Below are 24,694 nucleotides of genomic sequence, written 5' to 3'. Positions count from 1 at the left end.
GTAGCTGGGATCACAGGCACACACCACCACACCTGGCTAATTTTTTATATTTTCAGTAGAGACGGGGTTTCATCATGTTGGCCAGGCTGGTCTCAAACTCCTGACCTCAAGTGATCCACCTGCCTCAGCCTCCCAAAGTGCTGGGACTACAGGCGTGAGTCATCATACCCAGCCCTACTCTGGGGTCTTTTAGATGAAAAATGCCACCATTGTCCCACACTTCAGACTCTTCCAGACCCCCTCTCCCCAACTCCCAAACCCCCCAGTCCAAGGTGCAGCACCGCCCCACCCAGTTGGCAACTGACACAAAGAATGCTGGTCTATGCCTCCACCTGCTGGTGGCTACTGGGAAGTGAACCTGCCAAAAGGCAAAGGGCCCCCTGAACAGGGAGTTAAGAATGTTGAAGAAAGATCTGGTCTTTCCCTCATAAAAGAAACACATGCCAATAAACATATAAGAAAGCCTTTAATTTCATCACCATAAACATTATACTGATTGCTCACTTACAGTATAAAATATTTGCCCCGCTAAATAAATAAGACATTATTGCAAACGGCACTTAAACCCCCCTGAGAGATAAGACCTCCTTAGCTCAGGCAGGGGGTGCTCCTGAGTTTCTGTGTGAGATTCCCCAAGCACAGATATACTCTGGGGGGCTGAGATGGACAAAGGCCTGGGAAACCACACTTTGTGCTTCTGGTCCTGCAACAGCTCCAAACAGGGTTGTGGAGCCAGTGGGGAAAGTTGGGGGTGAGGGAAATTTCAGGCAGTGCCTTCATCAGCCCAGTCCTAGAGACAGTAGAGGGGAGTAGAAGTGGGGGGAACCAGGCTGGGCCAAGAGAAAAGGGGTGGTTAGGGAAGCTGTTGAGACCTGAAGCCCCACCCTCCACCTTCCTTCAACCCCCTAACCTTGGGTAACAGCATTTGGAATTATCAGTCGGGATGAGTAAAATTTCCAAGGTCCTGGGTTAGGCATTTTGAGGAGCCAGACCCCAGGAGAAGAAGATTCTGGCAATGATCAGCCCAATGACCAGTGATCTCAGTGGACCTGATTGTTGGGGATCCCACCCTACCCAAATCTTAGACACCAACACAGAAAAGCTAGCAATGGATTCCCTTCTACTTTGTTAAATAAATAAGTTAAATATTTAAATGCCTGTGTCCCTATGATGGCAACAAAGGGACCAATAGGCCACGTCCTGATAAAAGGTAAGAGTCGAGGGATCAGCAAAAAGGCAGTGCTGTGGGCTGAGGGGACCTGGTGTGTTGCCCCTCAGGACTCTTCCCCTACAAATAACTTTCATACGTTCAAATCCCACGGAGGAGTGTTTCATCCTAGAAACTCCCATGCAAGAGCTACATTAAATGAAGCTGCAGGTTAAGGGGGCTTAGAGGTGGGAAACCAGGTGACTGAGTTTACTCAGCTCCCAAAACCCCTTCTCTAGGTATGTCTCAGCCAGGAGGCTAGCTGTTAACCCTGAGCCTGGGTAATCCACCTGCAGAGTCCCCACATTCCAGTGCATGGAGCGAATCAAATGCCCTGCCCTTCTAGCCTCCCTGTAGAAGTCCAGACTGAAACCCCCTTGGAAGGCTTCCAGTCAGGCAGCCCTAGAGACTGGGGAGAAGGGAGAGGGATGCCCCAGCCCCCAGCTGTGCAGCTACGCACCTCAGCAGCACAGGGTGGCAGCAGAGAGCCACATTACTTTGGCAGCAACAGAAACTGGCGGCCAGCCCAGCAGCCCCATGGGGCTAACAAAGAGTGGGGAGCTGGGACCCAGTGAGGCAGGCCCTCCACCCCAATGTGCTGGAAGTTTTCTACACCGAGTATTTGGCCAAGTCGCTCTTGTCAAATACTACCTGTGTAGCAAAGTAAATGGCAACCAGACCCAGGCCTGCAGCAGACACCATATAGGCAGTGACAGACTGGCTGAGCTGGACGATGGAGCCCATGAACAGGGACGGGGCCACCTGGGACAGCAGGAAGGCACTATCCAGGATGGCGAGGTCCAGGCAGATGCCCCGGCCCGGAACCACCCTGGCCTCGGTGGGCTCACCCACCACCACACGTACAGAGACATCGCAGGCAGAGGCCCCGCAGAGCGCGGGTGGAGGCGGAAGCAGGCCACTGCCTCCAGCACCCACGTGTCCATTAGGGAAGGGAGCTCCAGGCTTAGGGCCTGGCAGGAAGCTGGTCATCAGGCTGTCCTCACTGCTAGTGCCTCCAGCGTCCCCTCGGTATTTGGGCAGGAACACCTAAGGCGGAGGGGTGAAGGAAAGGGGAAGAGGACAGGTGTGTACCCAGCACTGGGCCCCCCATGCCCCCCAGCTGTGAGACTGGACCCTCACCTCCACCCCAGGGGCCGGAAAAACACAGGCAATGGGGCTTCATGAGAATCAGGAGCAGGAGAGAAGATGAAGACCTTACTTGGTGCAGGTCTAACCAGGACCCTTCCTCAGGAGTGGGAGAAGGGTAATGGGTGGGGCGGGGACAAAATGTGAACCCCAAAGTCTAGGTCTCCTCTAGCCTCTTAGAACAGGTAAGAGGCAGACAAACTCAATACCACAAGTCAAAGAGAGAACAGAGCTCCAAGGTAAGGAAAAGACACAGGGGGAATGAAGATGGTGGGAGGAGATGCACAGAATAGAGGAACAAAAGCCAAGGCAGGGCCCCTGATAGCCCAAACGCCACGCGGCTCTCCTAACCTTCCTTCCTGCCTGCCCTCCGCTTTGACATCTGGAAATCCTCATTGCCCTGTGCATAGAAGCTCTGCCTCTCTGGCATCCCAGATGCCACTAGGGTAGCTGCCCTGCCATGCGCTCCCTTGTCCCCAGCCTTGGGGCAGGGAGAATCCAGTAGACCTCAAGCAGGAGGAATGCCCCTCTTCCCACCTCCTCCAGCCCCAGCTGTGCTAATGTTGAAGGCTTCCTACTTCCTTCCTGTCTGACTTAGATCAGAGTGACTGGTCGACCAGCATCCCCACAACCCCTGCCCTTGATGGCCCAGAGCCTCCTATTTCAGGACAAGGCCAGGTCTTATCCAACATTGTCTCCATGCCAGAAGAGTTGAGTTGGCTGCATTTGCGAGCTAGGAGCCATGGCAAAGCTCAAACCTGACACCAGGGAAGCCCACAGCTCACCATACAGCTCAACAAGTGGGTAAAGGAACAGGCAGACAGCGTGCAGTGCCAAGTCTGCCATCAGCTGCTGTTAGGAAGGGGCTTCCCAGGACTTCTCCTCCCTGCCTGCCACCCCAGGAATGTCTGCTAAGGCTGGAGTCTGGAGGGGTCCGAGGATGGACATGCTGCTGCATCTGGAAAAGATGGCTAGCCCCAGAACGTTCCCTGGCACGATGGCACACACTCAGGCCTGGCTGCTGATGCCAGCCCCCTGCCCCCAGCCCAGGCAAGCAGAAGAGTGAAGGTTGAAGGTTATCAGTGGGCTAACAGGGGTCTCAGGGACCAGGCTCCCCCAACCAAAACCTTAGCCCCTCCCCTCCATACCTCTCACCCCTGCAGCTACCTGCTTAGTTAACCAGCCTCTCAGCTACAAACTTACCTACTCCTCCTCAAGTGCTGTGAGAGGCAGGGGCAGGTCTTCCCTACAGTCTGAGAGCTCTCTGAGAGCAGGCCTGCATCTCCTCCTCCCTTGGGACACCCCAACTGCATGCCCTTCAAGGCAGAGTCCAGCACCCAGGGTTGTAGCTCAGTGAGGTCACTGGAGGGGACAGGGTGACCACACTGCCTGGATTAGGTAGCTTCCCAAGGAAGGGAGCCCCTGGAGGGCTGGTTAGTGTAGGGCCAACCAAGCAGGAGGTCCCCACGACTCACACAGTCCCCAAGTGAGTGGGTCAGGTGTCAGGCTCAGATATCTGCCATGGGGGAAGGGGAAGGGGAAAGGGAAGAACAAAGGAGGGAGGCAGGAAAAGAAAAGGGAATTAGAAAAGCCAGAAAGGAAGTGGGTAGGAAGGAGCCCGCCCTATCTACAGACCAGAGTAGGACACAGGCTAAGTCAGGTTGCTGCTCCCTGAAGAAAGAGGTGTTGCTAAGGACGGACCATTCCCACTCCCATCTGCTGAGGCTGACAGGGGTCATCCGATCTAGCGCCCTGCCTCTTCATAGAACAACCAGCCTAGAAACCTATGGCTCCTGCTGGCCTGACTCTTCGGGATTCCCGCTAATGGTTTTGCATTTCCTGCAATCATCCATTCAAGTGCTACACAGTCCTGACCCCAGGAAGTCATTCCCAGAATCTAATCTACACTCTTCTGCAGACCAAGCCTCTGGCCCTGGGGCTAGGATGAGCTTCCTCTCTGATTCAAAGAAGCCTTCTCCCAAGTTCCTTGCCAGGTATCAGGTTCTGGGCTAGTGGGCCTCCCAAAAACCCAGACCTCCCCTCCCACCCTGACTCCACCCACCAGCCAATGAGTACCTGCCTCTCCCGGTGGTAGAGGGAGGCCAGTGTGTAGGGCAGGATCTGCAGGGCTGAGAAGGTGAACCCAGTGAGGGCGGCTGAAGCCGTCACCACAGCCACGCTGTGGGACAGGCACGTGGCACCGGCAGCCACAGGGAAAGCTGCCACACTGGCCAGATAGACTGCTCGAGTGCCGAATCGCTGCACCAGCCGGTCCATGACCAGAGAGAAGACCAGGGAGATGGCGCACTGCAGGAACAGCCCCAGACTGCCCATCCGAACGCCTGCAGAGGGAGAGAGGCCATCAGACAGGGCCTGGCAGGGAAGGGTACGCGCAGTCTTGAGGAGATGAGAAGGCGGGACCACAGGCACCTGCTGCACAAGACCTGCTGTGGACCAGCCCTGCTCCCCAGCACCCTTCCCCTTTCTACCTGTAGCAATGGGAGTCCAGGTTCTTCCCCTGACCCTCAGAGAATGTGGGCAAAGCCCCTCGCTGAAGGCAGAGGAAGGTGGTCCGAAGGTTTCTTGGGAGTCTCAGCTGTGGGGACAGGAGGGTGAGAGGGAACACAAAGACAGATGGCCATAGGCTTCAAGACGATTCTAGGACACCTGGAAGGCACTGGTGAGATTATTTGGAAAGTTGTCAGGGGGAGGAGAGGCAACACTGCGGCTGGAACCAGGCAGGTCTAAAATCCAGCCCTGACTCCTCCACTCCCTCAAGACTTTGAATAAGCTCCACCTTTCCTTCTGTCAAACTGGGGCAATGACTCTGATCAAACTCCTAGAGCAGCCAGAGGCCCTCCTGAAACTGCAGGCAGAGATGTTCCACACCCGTGAGGAGCTGTGTGTGCAGACTGGGTCCATCCCCACTTTCCTGACAGAGAAGGGCCAGGATGGAGAGGCACCAGCCCAGACACAACCCCAAGTGTCGTCTCTGGTGGGCGGCTCCCACACCAGCCTCTGCTGGCTGCCGAGGCCTTACCTTCATCATAGTGTCTCCGGGCCTCGGTGCCCAGCTCAGCTCTGGGCACGCCCTGGTACAGCCCCTCGCCCACGAAATCCGTGTAAAACAGCGTGAAGGTCATGAGTGCCATCCAGCTGCACAGCTCAGCCACGAAGAGCCGGCGCAGGGTGCGGGGCATGCGGCAGCACAGCTGGTGCAGCCGGGGAAGCAGGGCGCCCAGGTTCCGGAAAGCCAGGCGGGCCCAGCACGGACAGCAGTGGGACGGCAGGGAGGGGGCAGACAGCCCTTCCGCTGGCTCGGCGGGGCCCAGTGCTGCCTCCTCGGCCACCAGCAGTGTGGCTGCTACGCAGGTGAGGAAGATGAGGGTGAGCAGGCCAAAGAGGCACTCCTCCTGGGTGCCCAGGTAGGGGGCCAGGGCACTGGTGTCCCAGTCAATGGCAGGCAGGAGGTAGCCCAGGCAGCCCCCAAGACTGATCATGAAGGCATAGACGGAGTAGGCCTGGCGACAGTGGTCCGGGTCCCGGAACAGGTCAGAGAGCAGGGCCTCCAGTGGAGTGAAGCACACCTGGCCACAGAAGTCCAGCAGCCCCACGCCCAGGATAAGCAGTGCCAGCTCCAGGGGCCTGGGATCCGGGCACAGCAGCCCTGCCAGCCAGCCGGCCCTTGGGATGAGAAAGAGGCTCAGCAGGATGCCCAAGGACAGCGCCCAGATGAAGGGCCGCCGGCGGCCATAGCGTCCGCGCCAGTGGTCACTGGCTGAGCCTAGGAGCGGGACAGAGACCAGGCCCAGCACTGGACCAATGCCTGCAAGAAGGGAAGTAGTATGAGTCAATGGCTGGGACAAGTAAAGGGCAAGGGGAAGGGGACCCAAGCTCTGTGAGAAGGATGGAAGTAACATTCCGTACTCGACACTGTGCTACATCTTCCCAGGGATGCTGTAATTTACTCCTCATAACACAGGCATTACAGATGCCCCCATTTTCAGATGGACAAACTGAGGCATGGAGCAACTAAGAAGTGATACTTATTCAAAGGCACAGACCTAGGGAGGGTAAGAGGCAGTGTTTCAACAAGCAGTGTGACTCCAGAGCCTGCAATCCTCAGAGGGACACCTCTCCCTGGGGGTAAGGGGTTGTCACACAATGGTGACTACTCGCCTTCTGTGGCTTTTGCAGAATTTATCTGCAGAGTCAGAAGCTTGCCCCTTGTCCTAGGGGTAGGAGCAAGCCCCAGCTGGGAGACCTTGATGGAGTCCCAGCTCTACTGTTCAGCTGCTATTTGGCTTCGGCTAAGGCTTACCTAACCTCTTAAAAGCCTCTGCTTCCTTCTCTGTAAAATGGATCACCTCAAATGGTAGTTGTAAACATTGAATGAGATAATCGCTGTAAATTATAAAAGGGCTAGCCAAAGGTTAGGAGCCTTTCTCCAGTGTCTCCTATGAGCCAGGCACTGTGCAGGACCAGGGATCCAGAGGTGACTAGGGTATGTCCTTGATATTCTCTTCTTTCTCTTGGTGTGCCCCCTCAGCCCAGGGTCACCCTCCTGCCTAGCAATGCCTTCCCAGCAGACCACCTCTCCCTCCAAGCAGCTCCCAGGGCAGAGGTACGCCTGCCCCACATCCCAGGTGGCACGTATCTAGAACAGGAAGGAAGGAGGACGTTGTGACTCACCCAGCACCATGGTCATGAACTTCTCCTCTACCCCCACTTCCAGCAGCAGAGGCGGCACATAGGTGATGCCTGCGGCCAAACACACTTCCAGGCCAAAGGTTAGCAGGTTGATCAACAAGAGCTGGGCTTTCCGGTGCCGCAGCAGGCGGCTCACCCACAGCCTCTGGACCATAGTGGGCCAGGCGGGTAGGGCTCAGGGGGCCGTTTAAGCACTCCAGAACTGCTTCGTCTCCGCTCTGCTCCAGATGCCACGGCCTCTCCTCCTTGCTGCCGCCAACTGCCTAGGAATCAGCCAGGCGCCCATTTCCGCCAGCCCTTTGGTGCCGGTCCAGCTTCTCAGCCCATGCTCAACACCTGCTGCTGTGGGGCACCTCAGTGGGGACACATCTCATCACTCAGATCCTAAAAGGGCGGGGCAATCACAAGCACACAGGGTGTTAAGTTCTGGGAGCCAGGTCTCCAGGATTTGCTCTAAATTGTCTGGATCCTGATCATTCACAGGCTGGCGATTGGCCCTGCCACCAAGGTGCCACCCCCTGCTGCCCAGTCAGGAAATGCATGTTAATATTAGCCTAAGGCTGACATAATTAATAAGGTAAATATGATTTTTTAAACCTCAGCACTCTCCAGAGCCAAACAGATGTTGATTGTTCTCTGTTTTGAAAAATCTACAATTGCCCTTCCCTGTTAGTATTGGGGAGGGGAGGGGGTAGCAATCAAACCAGCTAGCAAGGTGCCCCCGGAGACCCTCTGCCAGGCCTGGTTTGTTTGCCTTTCTCTTTCTACTCCCCAAACCTGGGGTGTTCAATTCTCATTTGTTAAGAGTAACACTTCCTATTCCACATTGCTTGGCCATGAGCCACACTGCACCACAACCCCTAACCCCAAAGACCAGGATGAAGGGGAAAGGGAGGAGAGGCTGTTTTGTTACATTGGGTTTTAACTTAGAGAAGGCTCCCTGGGATGAGCCGAGGCCGGAAAATCTCTACCTTGAGTTCCTCCCTGAGGTGAATGTTCAAGGGGAAGAAACAATCCCACACGTGACTGTCCAACTGTCATGGGAGAGTGGAGCCGTCCCCAGGTTCTAGCTCACAGGGGCATGAAACCACACCACCTGGCAACACCTGTAATGATACCAGGGACTCCCCCAAGCTGGCAGGATGCCCAGCCACTTCCAGGGCAGCCCTTCTGTGCTCCCTAAATGGCAGAGAAAGAAATTTTTCTGTGCTCCTTTCAATTTTCAGCAGAGAAGTCCCACACCCCTTCCTGCTATACCTGCCTCCTGTGCAAAGAGAACCATCCTGTATCTCCCCCGCCAAGCAAGTGGCCTCCAAGTCTTACTCCCTGACAATACACCCATTGCAGTCATCTCTGCTTAGAAGTGACTATGAAAAGCCAGGTGTGGTGGCACACGCCTGTAATCCTAGCACTTTGGGAGGCCGAGGCAGGCGGATCATTTGAGGTCAGGAGTTCAAGACCAGCCTTGCCAACATGGTGAAACCCTGTCTCTGCTAAAAATACAAAAATTAGCCGGGCGTGGTGGCAGGTGCCTGTAATCCCAGCTAATCAGGAAGCAGAGGCAGAACTGCTTGAACCCAGTAGGTGGAGGTTGCAATGAGCCACTGCACTGTAGTCTGGGCAATAGAGCAAGACTCCCGTCTCAAAAAAAATAAATTTTGGGAAGCCAAGGTGGGCAGATCACCTAAGGTCGAGAGTTTGCAACCAGCCTGACCAACATGGTGAAACCCCGTCTCTACTAAAAATACAAAATTAGCCAGGTGTGGTGGCTCATGCCTGTAATCCCAGCTACTTGGGAGGTTGAGGCAGGAGAATCGCTTGAACCTGGGAGGCAGAGGTTGTGGTGAGCCGAGATCACGCATTTGCACTCCAGCCTGGGCAACAAGAGCAAAACTCCATCTCAAAAAAAAAGAAAAAGTGACTACAAAAGAGGGAACCAAGTCACACATCAAGAGTAGATACTACAGAGGGTGAGCCTTGGTGAGGAAAGGCAGGAGGCTCCTTATCTGTCATCCATCCCAAAACAGAGGAAGGGGACAGAGCTTCCTGGCACTCGTGGCTGGAGCACCTTCCTTCTCCTCCCTAATTCAATCCCATAAATGCTACTGAAGGGCACCTACTCTGGTGCAAGGACCACAGTGGCTGAGGGCCTGGCTCCAGTCTCCTCCACCAGAGACCACCCCCAGGCCCCACTCATGCCCTCTGCCAATCTCAGCACCTCATAATAAAAGGCACTTCGACTTCTCTTATCTTTTCACGTAATACTAAGCCCCATGGGGCCTTGCATGTTACAAAGCGTGTTGTGGGTGCTCTGAGCTGTGCCACAGAGAAATCAGGACCAAGTGTGGTGGCTCACGCCTGTAATCTCAGAACTTTGAGAGGCCAAGGCAGGAGGATCACTTGAGCCCAGGAGTTTAAGACCAGCCTGGGCAACACAGCGAGACCCCCCTTCTACAAAAAATTTAAAAATTAGCCAGGTGTGGTAGTATGCACCTGTGGTCCCAGCTACTTAAGAGGCTGAGATGGGAGGATTGCTTGAGTCTGGGAGGTCAAGGGTGCAGTGTGCAGTGATCAGAACATTGCCTCCAGTCTGGGTGACAGAGGGAGACGCTGCCTAAAAAAAAAAAAAAAAAAAAATTAGATGGCTATCAATCCTGGGTAAGGTCTGTTCACTCCACCACCAGCTTCAGGGGCTTTGCAGCTGGCAGATCATGAAGGAAGGGAATTGAGATAAGGCTGGGCAACCAGCAGCCTCCTCCCCTAAATCCTGGTCAGACTCACCCTTTGGGATGGGGCACAGGGCCTCCTATGGAGGTGGCATGAGAAGGTGTGTAAAATACTGACCCATACTGTCTTCAAAAGGAAGGTGAAGGCCAGACCTCAGTCTTAGCTGAGCTGTCGTAGGTTCAACTTGAGTCCCTCATTGCTGCATTTCCACAGTGCCCCCAAGAAGGAAAGCAGGAGACAGCACAGAGACCAAGAGGCAGTGCCATCCAGCCTAAGAGGAGGGATTCTGTGGCCAAAGGCTTCCAGCCCATTCCACTCCCCACCCTTGTTCTGGGAGGGCCCTGAATGCTAACCTGCTCTGGGTTTTCAGGAGACCAGGTCCTCCCTGAGCAAACAGAGACTTTGTTAGACCCAGCCTCGCCCAAAACCTGCACCCATTCTCTAAGTCCTGGCTGCTCCCTATTGTTTAAAATAATTTGCAGGCCAGACACAGTGGCTCATATGTGTAATCTCAGCACTTTGGGAGGCTGGAGTGGGAGGATGGCTTGAGGACAGGAGCTTAAGAACAGCCTGGGCAACATAGCAAGACCCTGTTTCTACAAAAATAAAAATAAAATAGGCAGGGCACAGTGGCTCATGCCTATAATCCCAGCACTTTGGGAAGCCAAAGCAGGCAAATTACCTGAGGTCAGGAGGTTCAAGACCAGCCTGGCCAACGTGGTGAAACCCCATCTCTACTAAAAATACAAAAATTAGCTGGGCATGGTGGCGTGCGCCTACAATCCCAGCTACTTGGGAGGCTGAAGGAGGAGAATCACTTGAACCTGGGAGGTGGACGTTGCAGTGAGCCAAGATCATGCCACTGTACTCCACTCTGGGTGACACAGCAAGATTCTGTCTCGAAAAATAAATAGAATAGCTGGGCATACTACCACACCTGGCTATTATAGGTGGTTCACGCCTATAATCCCAGCACTTTGGGAGGCGGAGGCAGGCGGATCACCAGGTCAGGAGTTCCAGACCAGCCTGGCCAACATAGTGAAACTCCATCTCTACTAAAAATACAAAAATAGCTGGGCATGGTGGCGGGCACCTGTAATCCTAGCTACTCAAGAGGCTCTGGCAGGAGAATCACTTGAACCCGGGAGGCAGAAGTTGCAGTGAGCCAAGATTGTGCCACTGCACCTCAGCCCCTGCAACAGTGCAAGACTCCATCTCAAATAAAATAAAAAATAGGCTGGGCACGGTGGCTTACGTCTGTAATCCCAGCACTCTGGGAGGCCGAGGCAGGTGGATCACGAGGTCAGGAGATCGAGACCATCCTGGCGAACACGGTGAAACCCCATCTCGACTAAAAATACAAAAAAATTAGCCGGGTGTGGTGGCAGGCGCCTGTAGTCCCAGCTTCTCGGGAGGCTGAGGCAGGAGAATGGTGTGAACCCAGGAGGCAGCAGAGCTTGCAGTGAGCCGAGATCGCACCACTGCACTCCAGCCTGGGCAAGACAGCAAGACTCCGTCTCAAAAAAAAAAAAATAAAAATAATAAAATAAATAATAAATAAATAAATAAAATAAAAAATAAAAATTAGCTGGGCATGGTGGCATGCACCTATAATCCAAGCCACTCAGGAGGCTGAGGTAGGAGGATCTCCTGAGTCCAGGAGTTCAAGGCTGCAAGTGAGCTATGATCGTGCCACTGTTCTCCAGCCTGGGCAACAGAGTGAGACTTGATCTCTAAAACACAAATAAATAAAAATAAACCACAGCTGTCCAGCAACCATTAATCACCCCACCTGCCTTGCCCCTCCCTTAATCCAGTTCCCAGCCCCCCCAGGAATTAGCAGGATCCTTCTTAGCCCACATGGGAAAGACAAAAGAAAGGGGTAAAGAGAAGAGTGCCCCCCACCATCCTCCTACAGCCCAGAGAGCTCATTAGTAGCTTCCCCCTTCCTGGGTTGTCTTTCTCCAATGCCCCCCACCCCCACCCAGAGATTCTTTACCTGGTAACTAGGGGTTAGGCCAGGTGGGGAAAGGATTTGACTAGGAAGGGGGCAGGCTTCAAGCACCCCTGTATTTGGTTACAGAGCCCGTCCTCCCTTGTTTGAGTTCTACTCTGCCCAGGGGTCCAGAGTCCTCTTGACACCCCCAGACTTTACTCCCAGCTCAGAATTGCCTGAGGAGTTCCAAGCCCATAAGCACACTCTGCCCTCCAAAGCCCCCTTTTCTTATCCTTGCATCCTTTCCAGTGCCTTGGTCCCTGTCATTTCATCCCTACTCCAGGGTCCTCGGGCTAAGGAGACCACAGAGGACTCCTGAGCACTAAGTCCAGTGGCTTGCCATCCCCCTTCCAGGGCTGCCTTCCCTGGAGCATAAATGGAGGAGCCCAGCCTTTCTCAGTTCTCAGGCTCAGGGAGGTCAGAGAACAAGAAGTCTTTCAGTACCACTTTCCTGGCCACCACTCCCATCAGCAGCCCCAGGGCAAGCTTCTTGCCAAAGCTTGCAAGTGACAGATCAGTGTTGGAACCCCGCCTCCTGCCCCAAGTCTGCGGAACTCCCCCGTCCTCCTGGGGACAGGGTCCTATTCTCCCCTACACCCTCCAGTCTTGGAGATGCTTCTAAAATCCTCCTGCCCCACTACTCCTGGAACACTTTGTCTGGCAAAGACAAGATCAATCAGAAGAGCCAGCCTCACAGTGTTCACCTGGCAAGGAGTGGGCAGGAAGAGGAAGGAAGTGGAGGGGCTGACCTCTCAGAAAGGCAAGGAACAGGCAGCCTTCTAGGACAAGTCCTTCTCAAGTTCCAACCATCTCCCCTCCTCTCTGGGCCCAGCAATGGCAAGAGAGCAAGAAAGCTGGAGGAAACCCAAGGCCTCTGGGAACCTTTCTGGAGCTCTGCCCCAGGTTATCCTTCCTCATCCTTGGGGGAACAGAATCAAAACCCAGAGAGACTGAGGGCCCTGGGCAAGGTTAGTCAACCTGGATCCTCACTGCTCCCCTATAGGTACTGGGAGATACATGCCCCTATGCACCCCAATATGTAATACCCCCAGGGCTGGCTCCGGCCCCAGCAAGAAAAGGGACCTAATGAATGAATGGCTAAGAGCAAGGGGTGGCAGTAGAAGCAAGGGTGAGGGCTTCAGTCCTCCTCCTCTCACGTGCTCCCCACACACCGAGGACTTTCCAGGCCCAACTCCAGAGGGAGCAACTCCTACGGGCTCAAAGGTGGTGAGAGGCTCAGATAAACCCTCCTGGATTGGAAAGCCCCCACTTCAGACCAGACCCCGAGCAGGGAGTTTTGGGGGAAATGAAACTGAGCAACAGGAACAAACTTGGCCTGAACTTTGTCCAAAATACAGAAGCCAGAGTGGCAGAGGAGGAGGAAAGCCGACCCAAGCCCACTCCCTGGTAGCTCCCTAAGGGAAGGGAGGGTCAGAGGGGGATGCATAAAGAGGCCTTTGAGGGCTTTCAAAGGGGATCCTGCCACCCCGCACGGCTGAGGTGGAGCTAGGGGAGCAGATTCCCTCTGCTGACAGACAGAGGCCAGTGGAAGCCCAGGCTGGGGGCAGCCCCCGCCCCGGGCCTGTGTCAGGCAGCAATTCTAAGGCTTCTTTATGCAGGCCAGCATCAAACCCCACCCAGGCACATCAAACGGCTGCAGCCCCCACCCCGACCCCGCAGGCTCGGCGACCCTGCGTGTTCCCTGCACACTCACAAAGACCCGCTGCTTTCTCCCAGGCTCCTCAGAAGCAGCTCCTCTCCCCTTCACAGCCACCCCGCAGCCCTCCCCACAGAAGGGGAAACCGGGGGCTGGCGAGGCACGAGGAATAATGACTCAGCGGAGGAAAGCGGGTGGGGTCACCCTGGGCCAACCTCCCGGACACACACCCCACCAAGGCTGCCCTGCCCCAGGTCGGTGAGATGGCAGAAAAGGGCGACCCCAGCACCTTGCTCCAAACTGAGCTCTCCAGGGTCCTCTAGGTTGGGGACAGGGAGCGGACCTCTCAGGTCTGGGGGTTCCCCAGCCCTCATCCCCACTACCCACCCCCAACTCGCCCCAGTCCCAGGGGACCAATGCTGTCAGCTTACCTAATGAAACCTGGTACACTGCACTCCCCACATGAGCCCCACCCTCACAGCAGCTCCACAGGAGCCTTGGGGACACCCGAGAAACAGCCTGTACCAGCCAGACCTGGAAATGAGCATTCTTGTGAGACAATGAGCTCCTCATGACAGATCCCTTGTGAGAGGTGCTGTGTGCTTGGGCTGCCACGGAGATGGCGGGAGGGACACGGCATGAGACAACCACGGCTTTGGTGACTCCCAACCCACTCAGTCTTTCATTCTCTGGGGCCAAACATTCCCAAAGCAGTGAGGGTCTCTGCTTTCCCCAGTCCTGCCCTAGAGAAAAACAGTGATTTGCAGAAAGAGCGGAGGCACACAACCTCGCAGGGCTTCCAGGGGCACCTAAGGACCCCACTCAGAAGGAAGCCCCCCCACCTCAGGGACTCCTAAGAAAGACTAAGGGCCAGCAGTGGGACGGGGAAGCCCAGCCCCACCCCAGACTTGCTCCCGGCCTCCCCCAGGGCCTGGAGGCCAGGGATTTAGAGTTCGCCCTGCTGAGCTGCCTTTTCTTCACCGGGACTGGAAGCCTTCTGCTTAGCAGCTTGTCAGAGAGGGTGAGGGGGCTGCAGGCCGGGACACAAAGGGGGATTAGGGAGAAACCTCTCGGCCTGCAGAGTAATCCATCAAACTCTCTCCGGCTGCCAGCGCCAGCCCCTTCCCACTCAATTCCCCTTCCAGCTGCTGCTGGCCCCCACCCCCTCCGGCTCCTGAGCCCATCACATCGGGCAGCAAAGAGAATCCCAGGCCCTAGGGGGGCAGAGGGGGCACACCACAGACACTGGGAAAAGGGCAGCGGCTCCCTCCCCCCACTCACCCCCAATGTGTGAAAACCCAACAGGTGGCAGTGGCGTGGTGGAGAGTGGCTTTTGTTGCCCTGTCTGAGAGCCCCAGTCCAGCTTTGGAAAGGAAACAAATGCCAGAGGAGATTGGGGGAAGGGGAGGGGAAGGGACAGAGGGGCAGTCCCTGGAGCCAGCACTGCCCTCCCCTCCCCTCTCCTACCCAGTGACAGGGATTCTGGGGCTGGCCTGACCCTCACCTTGGCCAGAGTCAGTCCTGGACAGCCTAAGCTGGGGCTGAAGCATGCAAGGGTCACCTGGCAATCCCATGGTGACAGTCAATATAGACACAGTCTGACTCCAGGCACCTGGGCCTCCTGATCACACTTCGTTTCTGAGAACAGCTGCGACCCAAGGTCACACTGGACATGCCCTCCAAACCAGGACCAGCAGGGCTCTTCAACCTGGAGCTCTCTTCCACCCGAGGGACCACAACCCTCTGAATCCTGACGTCCCCAAACCCTGGCAGATTCTGCAGGTTGACCTGGGTTTGCAAGTCTGCCCGACCTGGGTTTGCATGCCAGCTCCACCACTTATTAGAATTGCATGAGCCTGTAACTTCATCTCCCATGCCTCAGTTTCCTCATCCACAGTGAATAATAGCAGGCCGGGCACAGTGGCTCACGCCTGTAATCCCAGCACTCTAGGAGGCCGAGGCAGGCAGATTACCTGAGGTCAAGAAGTTCTAAATCAGCCTGGCCAAAATGGTGAAACCTCGTCTCTACTAAAAATACAAAAATTAGCCAGGCCCAGGCATAGTGGCACACACCTGTAATCCCAGCTACTCGGGAGGCTGAGGCATGAGAATTGCTTGAAACCGGGAGGTCAAGGTTTCAATGAACCAAGATTGTGCCACACTGCACTCCAGCTTGGGCAACAGGGTGACTCTGTCTCAAACAAACAAACCACAAACACACAAAACAGAAAAGAAAACGCACAATAGCAGCCAACATTGAGGTTGTAATACATGCCAGGCACTCTGCCATGCGTCTTGGTCTTCCAACCATCCGATGAGGTGGGTACAATTAGTATACCTATTTTACAGGCACGGAAACTTAGATTAACACCACCAACTTTATAGATGAGGAGTGTGTTTGAGATACAGGATATGAAAGTTCCTGGCAGCCACTTCTTTGGTTGCCTCCTCAATGGAGGAAGGGCTTTCTCATTCCCAAACAGGAGCAGCCGTGGTTAGGGGAAACCAACTACATTTTCTTCTCGGTTTCCATTCCCCTCTCACCCATGTGCCTCCCTCACCGCACCAGCGCCTCTTCCAGCCCCTAGCAGCAAGAGGAATGCCAAGAATGCAACTGCCTCCCCAGGTGCTGGCCCCAACAGGTGAGGAGAGGTCACTGCAGCAGACCTGCCTGCTGGAGGAAGGCTGAGAAGGGAGGTGGAAGGTGGGACAAAGATCCCATAGTTATGAGACAGCACGATTTCCATCCACAGGGAAAATGAACACAGTGGCCGACCCCTACTAACTGCCTCAGAGGCGTCTAGCATGTGCTAGGTACTTGATATATTGTACCTTCTCTCCAATAACTCATAATTCATACACTCCAAATCCAAGGTAGGTATTTAATATTCATATTCAAGGATGAACAGCTCAGTCTCAGAACGTAACATGCCTAAGGTTGCACAAATAAACAGTGGTTGAACAGAAAATTCGAACCATTTGAAAATGCTGGAAGGTGCTCTGAACTGGGAGCCAGGAGACAGCAGTCCTGTTTCAGCCACTTTTTTTTTTAAGAGCTGTGTGCCCTAGACAGGCCATCTCACCTCTCTGGGACTCAGTTTCTACATCCGTAAAATTGGAGCTAATCTGGATAATGCCGAAGGTTCTTTACATCTGTGCAGCCAGCTGATCTCACATGCACCCCCTACCCCCGGTAGGTGATTTTTCACCAGCAGCTACCCCCTAAGGGCTCACTGACGAGGCTACATGGCATTCAGGAAGGCATTCATGTTCATCCTTGTGAAATAGGAATATAAAATCCCTACTTTGTATTTGGACTTTCATGGCCTCCTACCAATGAGTCAAGGGGAATGAGGTGGAGAAGGATGCCCAACTGCACTTACCCCAACCTTTACCTGCCCACACACTCTCAGGCACCAACAGAGTGCCAAGGGTCAGCGGTCACCTGAAAGTAAGCTGAGTAACCAGGACATCTGGGGGCAGAACTGCCCTCTTCCCTAGTCCTTCCCAGAGTTGGACTCTGTTCCTGGCAGAAATTAGTAACTGAATTCTCTCCTTGGGCCACAATAAATGCTTCCCTACAAGGTGGGGCAGCAGTACCAAGAAATTCCTTGGTCCAAGGTAGGGGAATAGGAACATGGGAGGGTAAGAGGGAGCTTGGCACAGCGTCCAGGCCACTTGGAACTTCCTTCCCTGCAATCCTGCCTTTTCATACAGCCCCTGAAAAGAGAAGCCTGAATGGCCTTCCTCCTACTGAACTTGACCCTTGCCAGTCAGCCAGGCTAGACAGCTCTCCCTATCCATGTACAGCCAATCCTACTCTTCCCTTTAGCCTGGCCTCCCTTAGGAGGTGAGGTATACAGGAAAGAGGCCAGGAGACTAAGGATCTGTGCAAACCTACAGATGGGCAGCGCCCTGGACCAAGAGTCAGACCACGGTGCTGGTTCCACTTCTGCCATGTCCCACCTCTAGGGTTTCAAACGCAGTGGCCTGTAAGGCTTTATTAGATCTGAGTCCTAGAGTCTGTGATCAGTCCCATTTATAAACAGAGGGCTCCAAGTGAGACTCAGTACTCAGAAAGTGTGTTCTCAAAAATAGTCACTCAGTGGTGGGCAAGGAAAGAGTGGGCCCCCAAAGAAACTCATTTTCTGATTTCAAGATCCCAAGCTTGCTGACCCTTAGAAGTATACCTCAGTGCATGCAACCTAACCTCCACTACGGGAATGTCAAACAGCACTGAAACCCACCCACCCACCCCCCCACCACCACAGAGCCTCAGTTGTGCGTAAGCTCGCTGTGAAGGTGCTGGGGACACAGAAACAACTGATCACAGCTCCCTTTGGCAAAAGGGATAAAATGCAATCGGTGTGCAATGAGGTGGCACAAGTGTGAAGACACAAATCCATGGGGGGGACCCAATGTGGGGGGCACATGCAGTTCTTCCAGGGCTTCCTAGTGGGAATGGCCATGTTGCTTAGCCTTGGGGGATAAGCAGGTAGGTACTATGCAATATAGGGGTGGGGGTGGGGGAGATCCTTTTTTCTTCCCCATCATAAAGGTCAGAACTGACACTTCTATAACGAAAGATATGGTAACAAGAGAAAAGCATAACAGGCTGGTCGCAGTGGCTCACGCTTGTAATCCCAGCACTTTGGGAGGCCAAGGTGGGAGGATGACTTGAGGTCAGGAGTTTGGGACCAGCCTGGGCAACATGGTAAAACCTTGTCTCTACTAAAAATACAAAAATTAGCTGGGTGTGGTGGCACGTGCCTATAATCCCAGTTACTCAGGAGGTTGAGGCATGAGAATCACTTGAACCTGGGAGGCGGAGGTTGCAGTGAGCCGAGATCGCGCAGGGCAACAGAGTGAGATGCCATCTCAAAATCGACGCTGTTTACAAAAAAAAAAAAAAAGAGTGAGAGAGAGAAAAGCATACAAATTTATTTGATCATAATTTTACATGACACAAGAGCCTTTAGAAATGAAAACCCAAGGTCGGGGACGGTGGCTCACGCCTGTAATCCCAGCACTCTGGGAGGCCGAGACGGGCGGATCACAAGGTCAGGAGATCAAGACCATCCTGGCTAACACGGTGAAACCCCGTCTCTACTAAAAAAATACAAAAAACTAGCCGGGCGAGGTGGCAGATGCCTGTAGTCCCAGCTACTCCGGAGGCTGAGGCAGGAGAATGACGTAAACCTGGGAGGCGGAGCTTGCAGTGAGCTGAGATCCGGCCACTGCACTCCAGCCTGGGCAACAGAGTGAGACTCCGTCTCAAAAAAAAAAAAAAAAAAAAAAGAAATGAAAACCCAAAAACCCAGGGAGAAGTATCTTTTTTTTTTTTTTTTGAGACTAGCTCTCGTGTTGTTGCCCAGGCTGGTGTGCAGTGGCACGATCTCAGCTCACTGCAACCTCCACCTCCTGGATTTGAGCAATTGTCCTGCCTCCGCCTCCCGAGTAGCTGGGACTACAGGTGTGCGTCACCACGCCCGGCTAATTTTTGTATTTTTAGTAGAGGTGGGGTTTCACCCTGTTGGGCAGGCTGGTCTTGAACTCCTGACCTCAGGTGATCCACCCAACTCAGCCTCCCAAAGTGCTGACATTACAGGCATGAGCCACTGCGCCCAGCCTAAGTATCCATTTTTATGCTTAGGTTTGAGGAAGCACACATAGGATGCAGAAATGTGATCAGACAAAAAGGGTATGAGCTAATGCTAATAGACTGAATGGTGAAGCCCAGTCAGACCTGTCCAGATTGCTCTCGGCCTCTCTGTTGCAGGATCTCTTCCTCCCAGGAATGGGGTGAGACCCCTCTGCAATGAGGGCCTTACTACCTACTATCAAACAAGGTAGCTCAGATCATTTATCGCCGGTTCTTACCCAGAAAGCCAGGAGAAAGAGCAATATTTTTAAGTTATATGGCTGGCTTTGGGGAGAAGGGTTCTAGTTTCTATGACCTGCCTTGGAAAAGAGGGATTCACTTTGGCCTGCCTCAGGAGATAATGAGGGGTGAGAGACAGGAGGTCAGACAGAAATTTTGCCTCTGAGGCCTTCACTTTGGGGTATTGTTTTCTGAGCCCCAACAGCAGAAAAGGGTGTATGTCTGTAAACCAAGGCCCTTGGAGCCTGGGACTTCTAATCACTCCCACCCCTCCTTTTGGCCTCTCCCCAGTGAGGTGTGCTGGAAACAATACCGGACTCAAAATCATGAGACTGGGTTTTGATCTCAGATCTGGGCTGGCTATCTGTGTGTCACTAGATGATTCAGCATACCTCCATGGGCCCCCAAATAAGAGAATTCATTAGCACTGGGCTTGTTTTTGCTTCCAACGTGGTCACCAGGCTCTGGTTTCTTCCCCTTCCTGGACTGCCTCTCCCTTCCACCTGAGCCCTGCCCAGCTCAAATCTCACACCTCCTCCACAGCCCCCTGGAAACCAAGCAGTCAAGTATCCCCTCTCCCCGCTAAATCTCAACTGCTCTAACCAGGCAGTCCCCAGGGTTGGAGGCTGCCCACAGTCCTCAGGGTCTCGGATTTGCAGTCCTTCCCACTAGTGCTTCAGCTCCTGGAAAGCAGGAAGCACAGACCCTGAGAAAAGTTGGTGCCCAATAGAAGGCCTATGGGTAAGGCTGAATCAGGATTCCCGTCGGATGTGATTTTACCAGTGTGCCTGGGATCCAGGCAGGGCCACGTTCAAGCTACCTGGGTGCTCCGGTCACTAAGGACAGGAGCCAGGAGTGGGAATCTAAATTGCCACATCCCTAGGGATGGGCCAGGCACTCCTAGCTTGAACACTATTTGCCAACTCAAAGTACACTTGAGATTAGCAAGGCCAGGGGGCAGGGGGGCACACAGCGACCACAGGGGAAAGACAAGAACTGCTGTTGTGGGCTGGCTACTCCCGAGGGTATCCTCTCTGGCTGGGCATCCTGTCTATCCTGGATATGGTGACTGGGGATTGTAGACTACAGTGCCAGGAGGTGGCCTCCAAACCCCTTCTTGCTGGCTGGTCCCCGCTCCCCAGAAAGTGATCTCCAGAAGTAACAAAGAAGGGGAAAGGAACAAACATCTATGGGACACCTGGCATGTGCAGGCGCTTGGCTGAATATGCACATCACATTTAATCCTCACCATAACCATGCAAGGTGAATCTTATCTCCATTTTACAGGCAATGAAGTCGAGGCTAACAGGGGAAGCAGGCCCATGTCCAGCCTCAGAAGCAAGAGATTCCACAAGTCAGTCAGGGCCGGTGGCAAAACTGTGGATTTCTTCCCGTGGAGGGGAAAACACAGACCATGTAGTAGAAAAAAGGATTCAACAGGAAGTTCTGGCGAGGGATCAGGAGCATCCCATGACGGCTCTGTCACCAGCTGCCCCCCTCCCTAGCCCAAGCAGGGACACTTAATACACTGGACAAAGCTCAACACTCCAGCTCTACTGCTGGGAGTCGAGTGGCATCAGTGTTCAAGACACTGGGCCTGGTACCAGCTGGTCCAGTCTCCACCCCTGCTGCCCAGCAAACAGGGCCACTAACTGTTCAGAGAAAGCTAGGCTGGGTTTTTTTTTTCTGGACACCAAAGAACAGTGCAAAAGATCCTAAGGGTTGGGGAGGGAGGACAGAGCAGAATCCCAATTTCAGGGCACCCTCCCTATGCAGTTTTCCTAAAAACAACAACAAATAACTGTTTGCATAGAAGGTTCTTAACTTCTCAGGATATACATTCATGTCCATGGTACCCTTTTCCAGCCTGAGGGGTATACTCTGGGAAGGTAGGCTGGGTAGGGGTTTCTGCACTAATTAAATACAAGTCACACAGTAGCAGAGTACTAGACGAGAGACATGGACATCCAATCTTGGTGTGATCTTCGCACAGGACCACAAGTTCAACTGCAGATGTGTCCTTCGTAGCTTACATACAGTTATCTATGGGCTAATTCCCTTGCTAAGAAACTCTGGTTTCTAAGTGTAAACCACAATGATTGGCTCCATTGTCACCAAATAACAGCAGCTGACATTTATCAAGCTCTTTTTACAAGCAGCTGCTGTGCTCAGAGCTTTACCTACATCAGCTTATTTAATCCTGGAAATACTGTGAGGTAGGTACTATTATCCTCATTTTACAGAGGAGGAAGTTGAAACAGTTTAAATAACTCGCACAAGAGGAAACCAGATTCAAATCATTTTGCCAAAGCTCAATCTCTCAACGGACTCCTCAAAGTCCAGGAGACCTTGCTACCCAAGAAATAAGGTCTAGAGCAGAGTTTTGTTTTGTTTTTTAAGAGCAAGGCCCAAGAAGAGAGTCCCAGGCTAGGCACTGCTGTCCATTCAGTCCCAAATGATTGATATAATATATAGTTGGTACTAACATTTATTGAGCACTTACTATGTGTCAGACACACAGTTTAGTACTCTATATATAATAGTGAATAAAACTATAATTTTTAGACTTTATATATTACGTAATTATATGTTTATAAATTTTATGTCTGTTATAATCTACTTAACAAAGCTATACAGTAAGTATTATCCCCATTTTGCAGCCAGGGATATTGAGGCTTGGATGAGGTTAAGTAACTTGCCAAGCTGGTGGAGCTCACCTAGCGAAGCAGCTAATATAATAACTGTCTTTCAGGCGGGGCACGGTGGCTCATGCCTGTAATCCCAGCACTTTGGGAGGCCGAGGCGGGCGGATCACGAGGTCAGGAGATTGAGACCATCCTGGTTAACGCGGTGAAACCCCGTCTCTGCTAAAAATACAAAAAATTAGCCAGGCATAGTGGTGGTGGGCGCCTGTAATCCCAGCTACCTGGGAGGCTGAGGGATGAGAATCGCTTGAACCCAGGAGGGGAGGCTGCAGGGAGCTGAGATCATGCCATTGCACTCCAGCCTGGGCAACAAGAGTGAAACTCCATCTAAAAAAAAAAAAAGAAAGAAAGAAAAGAAACTATCTGATAGTCTGGGTTTTTATCCATAATGTTGACTTATCAGGCTGTGACGTCCAGATGATAGTGCTTAAAGTCTTCAAGTTAACTTTACTTTGAGTCTTCAGACCAGCCCTGCCCAGGCTGAGAGCTCCAGTTTGGGTAAGGGGAGAGCGGGAGGGAGGCCTCCACTATCCCTCCACCACCCAGTGGCCTGGAAGGGGCTCAGGAGACCACCAGGGATCACTGTCTACTCCTCCTCCTCCTTCAAGGTTATTCAGGGAGCCAGGAGGGACGGGGAAGTTCACCACACACTCCATGAATACATAGGAAAACTCCCCCTAACACACACCCACTAAATTGGGGCCTATCTGTCCACAGCTGTACATTCATCCACAGCTGTATTTTTATCTTCAAACTCATTCTGCTGACTCAAGCTCCATTTTCTGAGCACTTTCAGAATAACAGAGTCCTGGCTCCACGACAGGCCTGGTGGGAGGAGATAAGGGAGGAATGAGGGAATGGGACTGATCCAACAGAATGGCCTGCGACCTCAAATTACGTCCCACTTACCCCTACAATGTGCTGCTCTATGGGTTTCCTCAGGCTTCCATTCTAGCCTGGGCCTCGCAGGCCCTTCCCACTCCCAGCCCACAGGCCAGCCTGTTCCCCAGCCCTCGGGCAGGTGAGTCCACACCAAAGTGGTCTCTGCTCTGAACGGAGATCTGCTAAGTGCATCAGGAAAGGTAGTCCGAAGCCCCTAAGACCTCAACCCCACCCCTGAGCAAAGGTTCCAGGACCCAGCAAGGGTCACTCTGGGCCCCGGTCAACTGGCAATGCCCGGCTGCAGACTCCAGGGCAGCAAGACAGCAGCTGGGCTATTCTTAGTCCCTGCTTCACTGGGATCGGGTCTGTGTAACAGCTGAAGGGCGAGTCCTCACCAGGTACCCACCATGCCAAACCCCTCCCTACCCACAACTCTGGCCCCTTGGAAAAAGAGGAAGCATAGGGAACATGCCCTGGGGTGGGGAAAAGCTGAGCAGGTCAAGAGTGTCTGTCAGGAAGATGGAGACTGATTCAGAGGTCAAGGGCAAGAGCAACTCACAGGACTGCAGTGCCTAGGGGGAGCGAAAGACTACAGGAAGGCCTGACCCGCACTCCGGAGAAAACCTGCAGGTCCCTGGGGCTTTTCCAGCAAGCCTGCTTAGGCCTACAGCTCTGAGAAGCTGCACGGGATGCCCAGGTACCACCACATCACACCTGTTTGCCGTTTGCAGCACTCTCTCCTTCCCCACCTGAGACCAGGGAGGCGAGGAAAAAACAGCGGCCTTTCTCTCCCCACAGAGGGGGAAACTGAGGCTGAAAAAGGGACACAGTAACACACACACACACACACACACACACACACACACACACACACACACACACACACACACACGGTCCAGCCCCAACTCTGTACGCAGAGCTCGCCCCAGGTCTAAAGTCCAAGAGGGCTCCGTCCCCTTTCCCTCTCTTAACTCTCTCACTCTTCCTCAAGAAAGCCGAACCCGGCCTGAGCACCCCGCGGCGCCGCGGCAGTCGGCCCCCGTCCCCAATCCCCCAAGTCCCGGACTGTGCGCGCCACAGTGGCTCATCCTGCCCCTTTCCGGTGAAGCCCAGACAAGAGAAGAAAATAAACGCAACTTTCCAAAGAAAAGTCTGACGCGGGAGGCTGCAACAGGAGCGAGCGGCCGGTCAGTCAGCCGTCGGCCCGGCCCGACCCGGCCCGGGGCTCCGGGGAGGGGCCGCTCCCCGCCCACACCGCCCCCCGGCCTGGGACAGCGCGGGCACCTCCTGCCTGCCCGCCCTCCGCGGAAGAAAGCACAGCTCAGCAGGGACCCGTGCAGGCGCCGGGCACTCGGCACCCGCCACGGCAGAGCGCGTGGGACGCGCCCTTCTCTGGGATTCGCGCGGGGCTTGGCGCGCAGCGCCCCGGACGGCCACGGCGCGGCCCCATCCCGCGGGGCGCAAAACACGCGACACCGCGGAGCTCGGCCGCGCACTGCTGCTCCCTTTCCGGTGCCGGGACCCTCACCCCTGGGAGAGGAGGGGCCGCGCTCCTACCTGGCCTAGGCGCGCGGCTGTCACCCGGAGCCAGCGCGTGCAGACTGGTTTCCCCCCTCTTTTCCTTGCCCCCCACGCGCGCCAGCCGGCGGCTTTTAAATCTCCAGGTTACTCCGCGGGGGGAGAGAGCATGCGCGCTGGGACTGCCAGGAGGGGGGCGGGGCGAGGCGGGACGGAGGTGGGGGGTGCTGCGAGGGGGGATAGAGGGGTGGGGCTGGTACCCAGG

General features: G+C 54.1%; 1 protein-coding gene across 4 annotated transcripts; it reads right to left on the bottom strand.

The window, feature by feature from the left end:
* Nucleotides 1-447: 447 nt before the first annotated feature.
* Nucleotides 448-24,689, bottom strand: SLC45A3 (solute carrier family 45 member 3). 4 transcript variants are annotated; one of them, XM_050763626.1, is made up of 5 exons: nt 24,469-24,689; nt 7,046-7,447; nt 5,394-6,179; nt 4,430-4,695; nt 448-2,254 (listed from the first exon to the last, which is right to left on the bottom strand). In XM_050763626.1, exons 2-5 carry the CDS (start codon nt 7,215-7,217, stop codon nt 1,817-1,819), a joined length of 1,662 nt encoding a protein of 553 aa, XP_050619583.1. In that variant the 5' UTR covers nt 7,218-7,447; nt 24,469-24,689; the 3' UTR covers nt 448-1,816. The 4 variants fall into 4 exon arrangements, with proteins under 4 accessions (XP_050619583.1, XP_050619605.1, XP_050619615.1 ...); XM_050763648.1 differs by lacking the exon at nt 24,469-24,689 and adding an exon at nt 14,725-17,638; XM_050763658.1 differs by lacking the exon at nt 24,469-24,689 and adding an exon at nt 13,733-13,755.
* Between the last annotated feature and the right edge of the window lie 5 nt (nt 24,690-24,694).

Source organism: Macaca thibetana, chromosome 1, assembly GCF_024542745.1.
Source record: "Macaca thibetana thibetana isolate TM-01 chromosome 1, ASM2454274v1, whole genome shotgun sequence".
NCBI classification, from domain to species: Eukaryota; Metazoa; Chordata; class Mammalia; order Primates; family Cercopithecidae; genus Macaca; species Macaca thibetana.
Note: the sequence above shows the minus strand (reverse complement) of the source record. Positions and strands in the feature narration are given on the sequence as shown.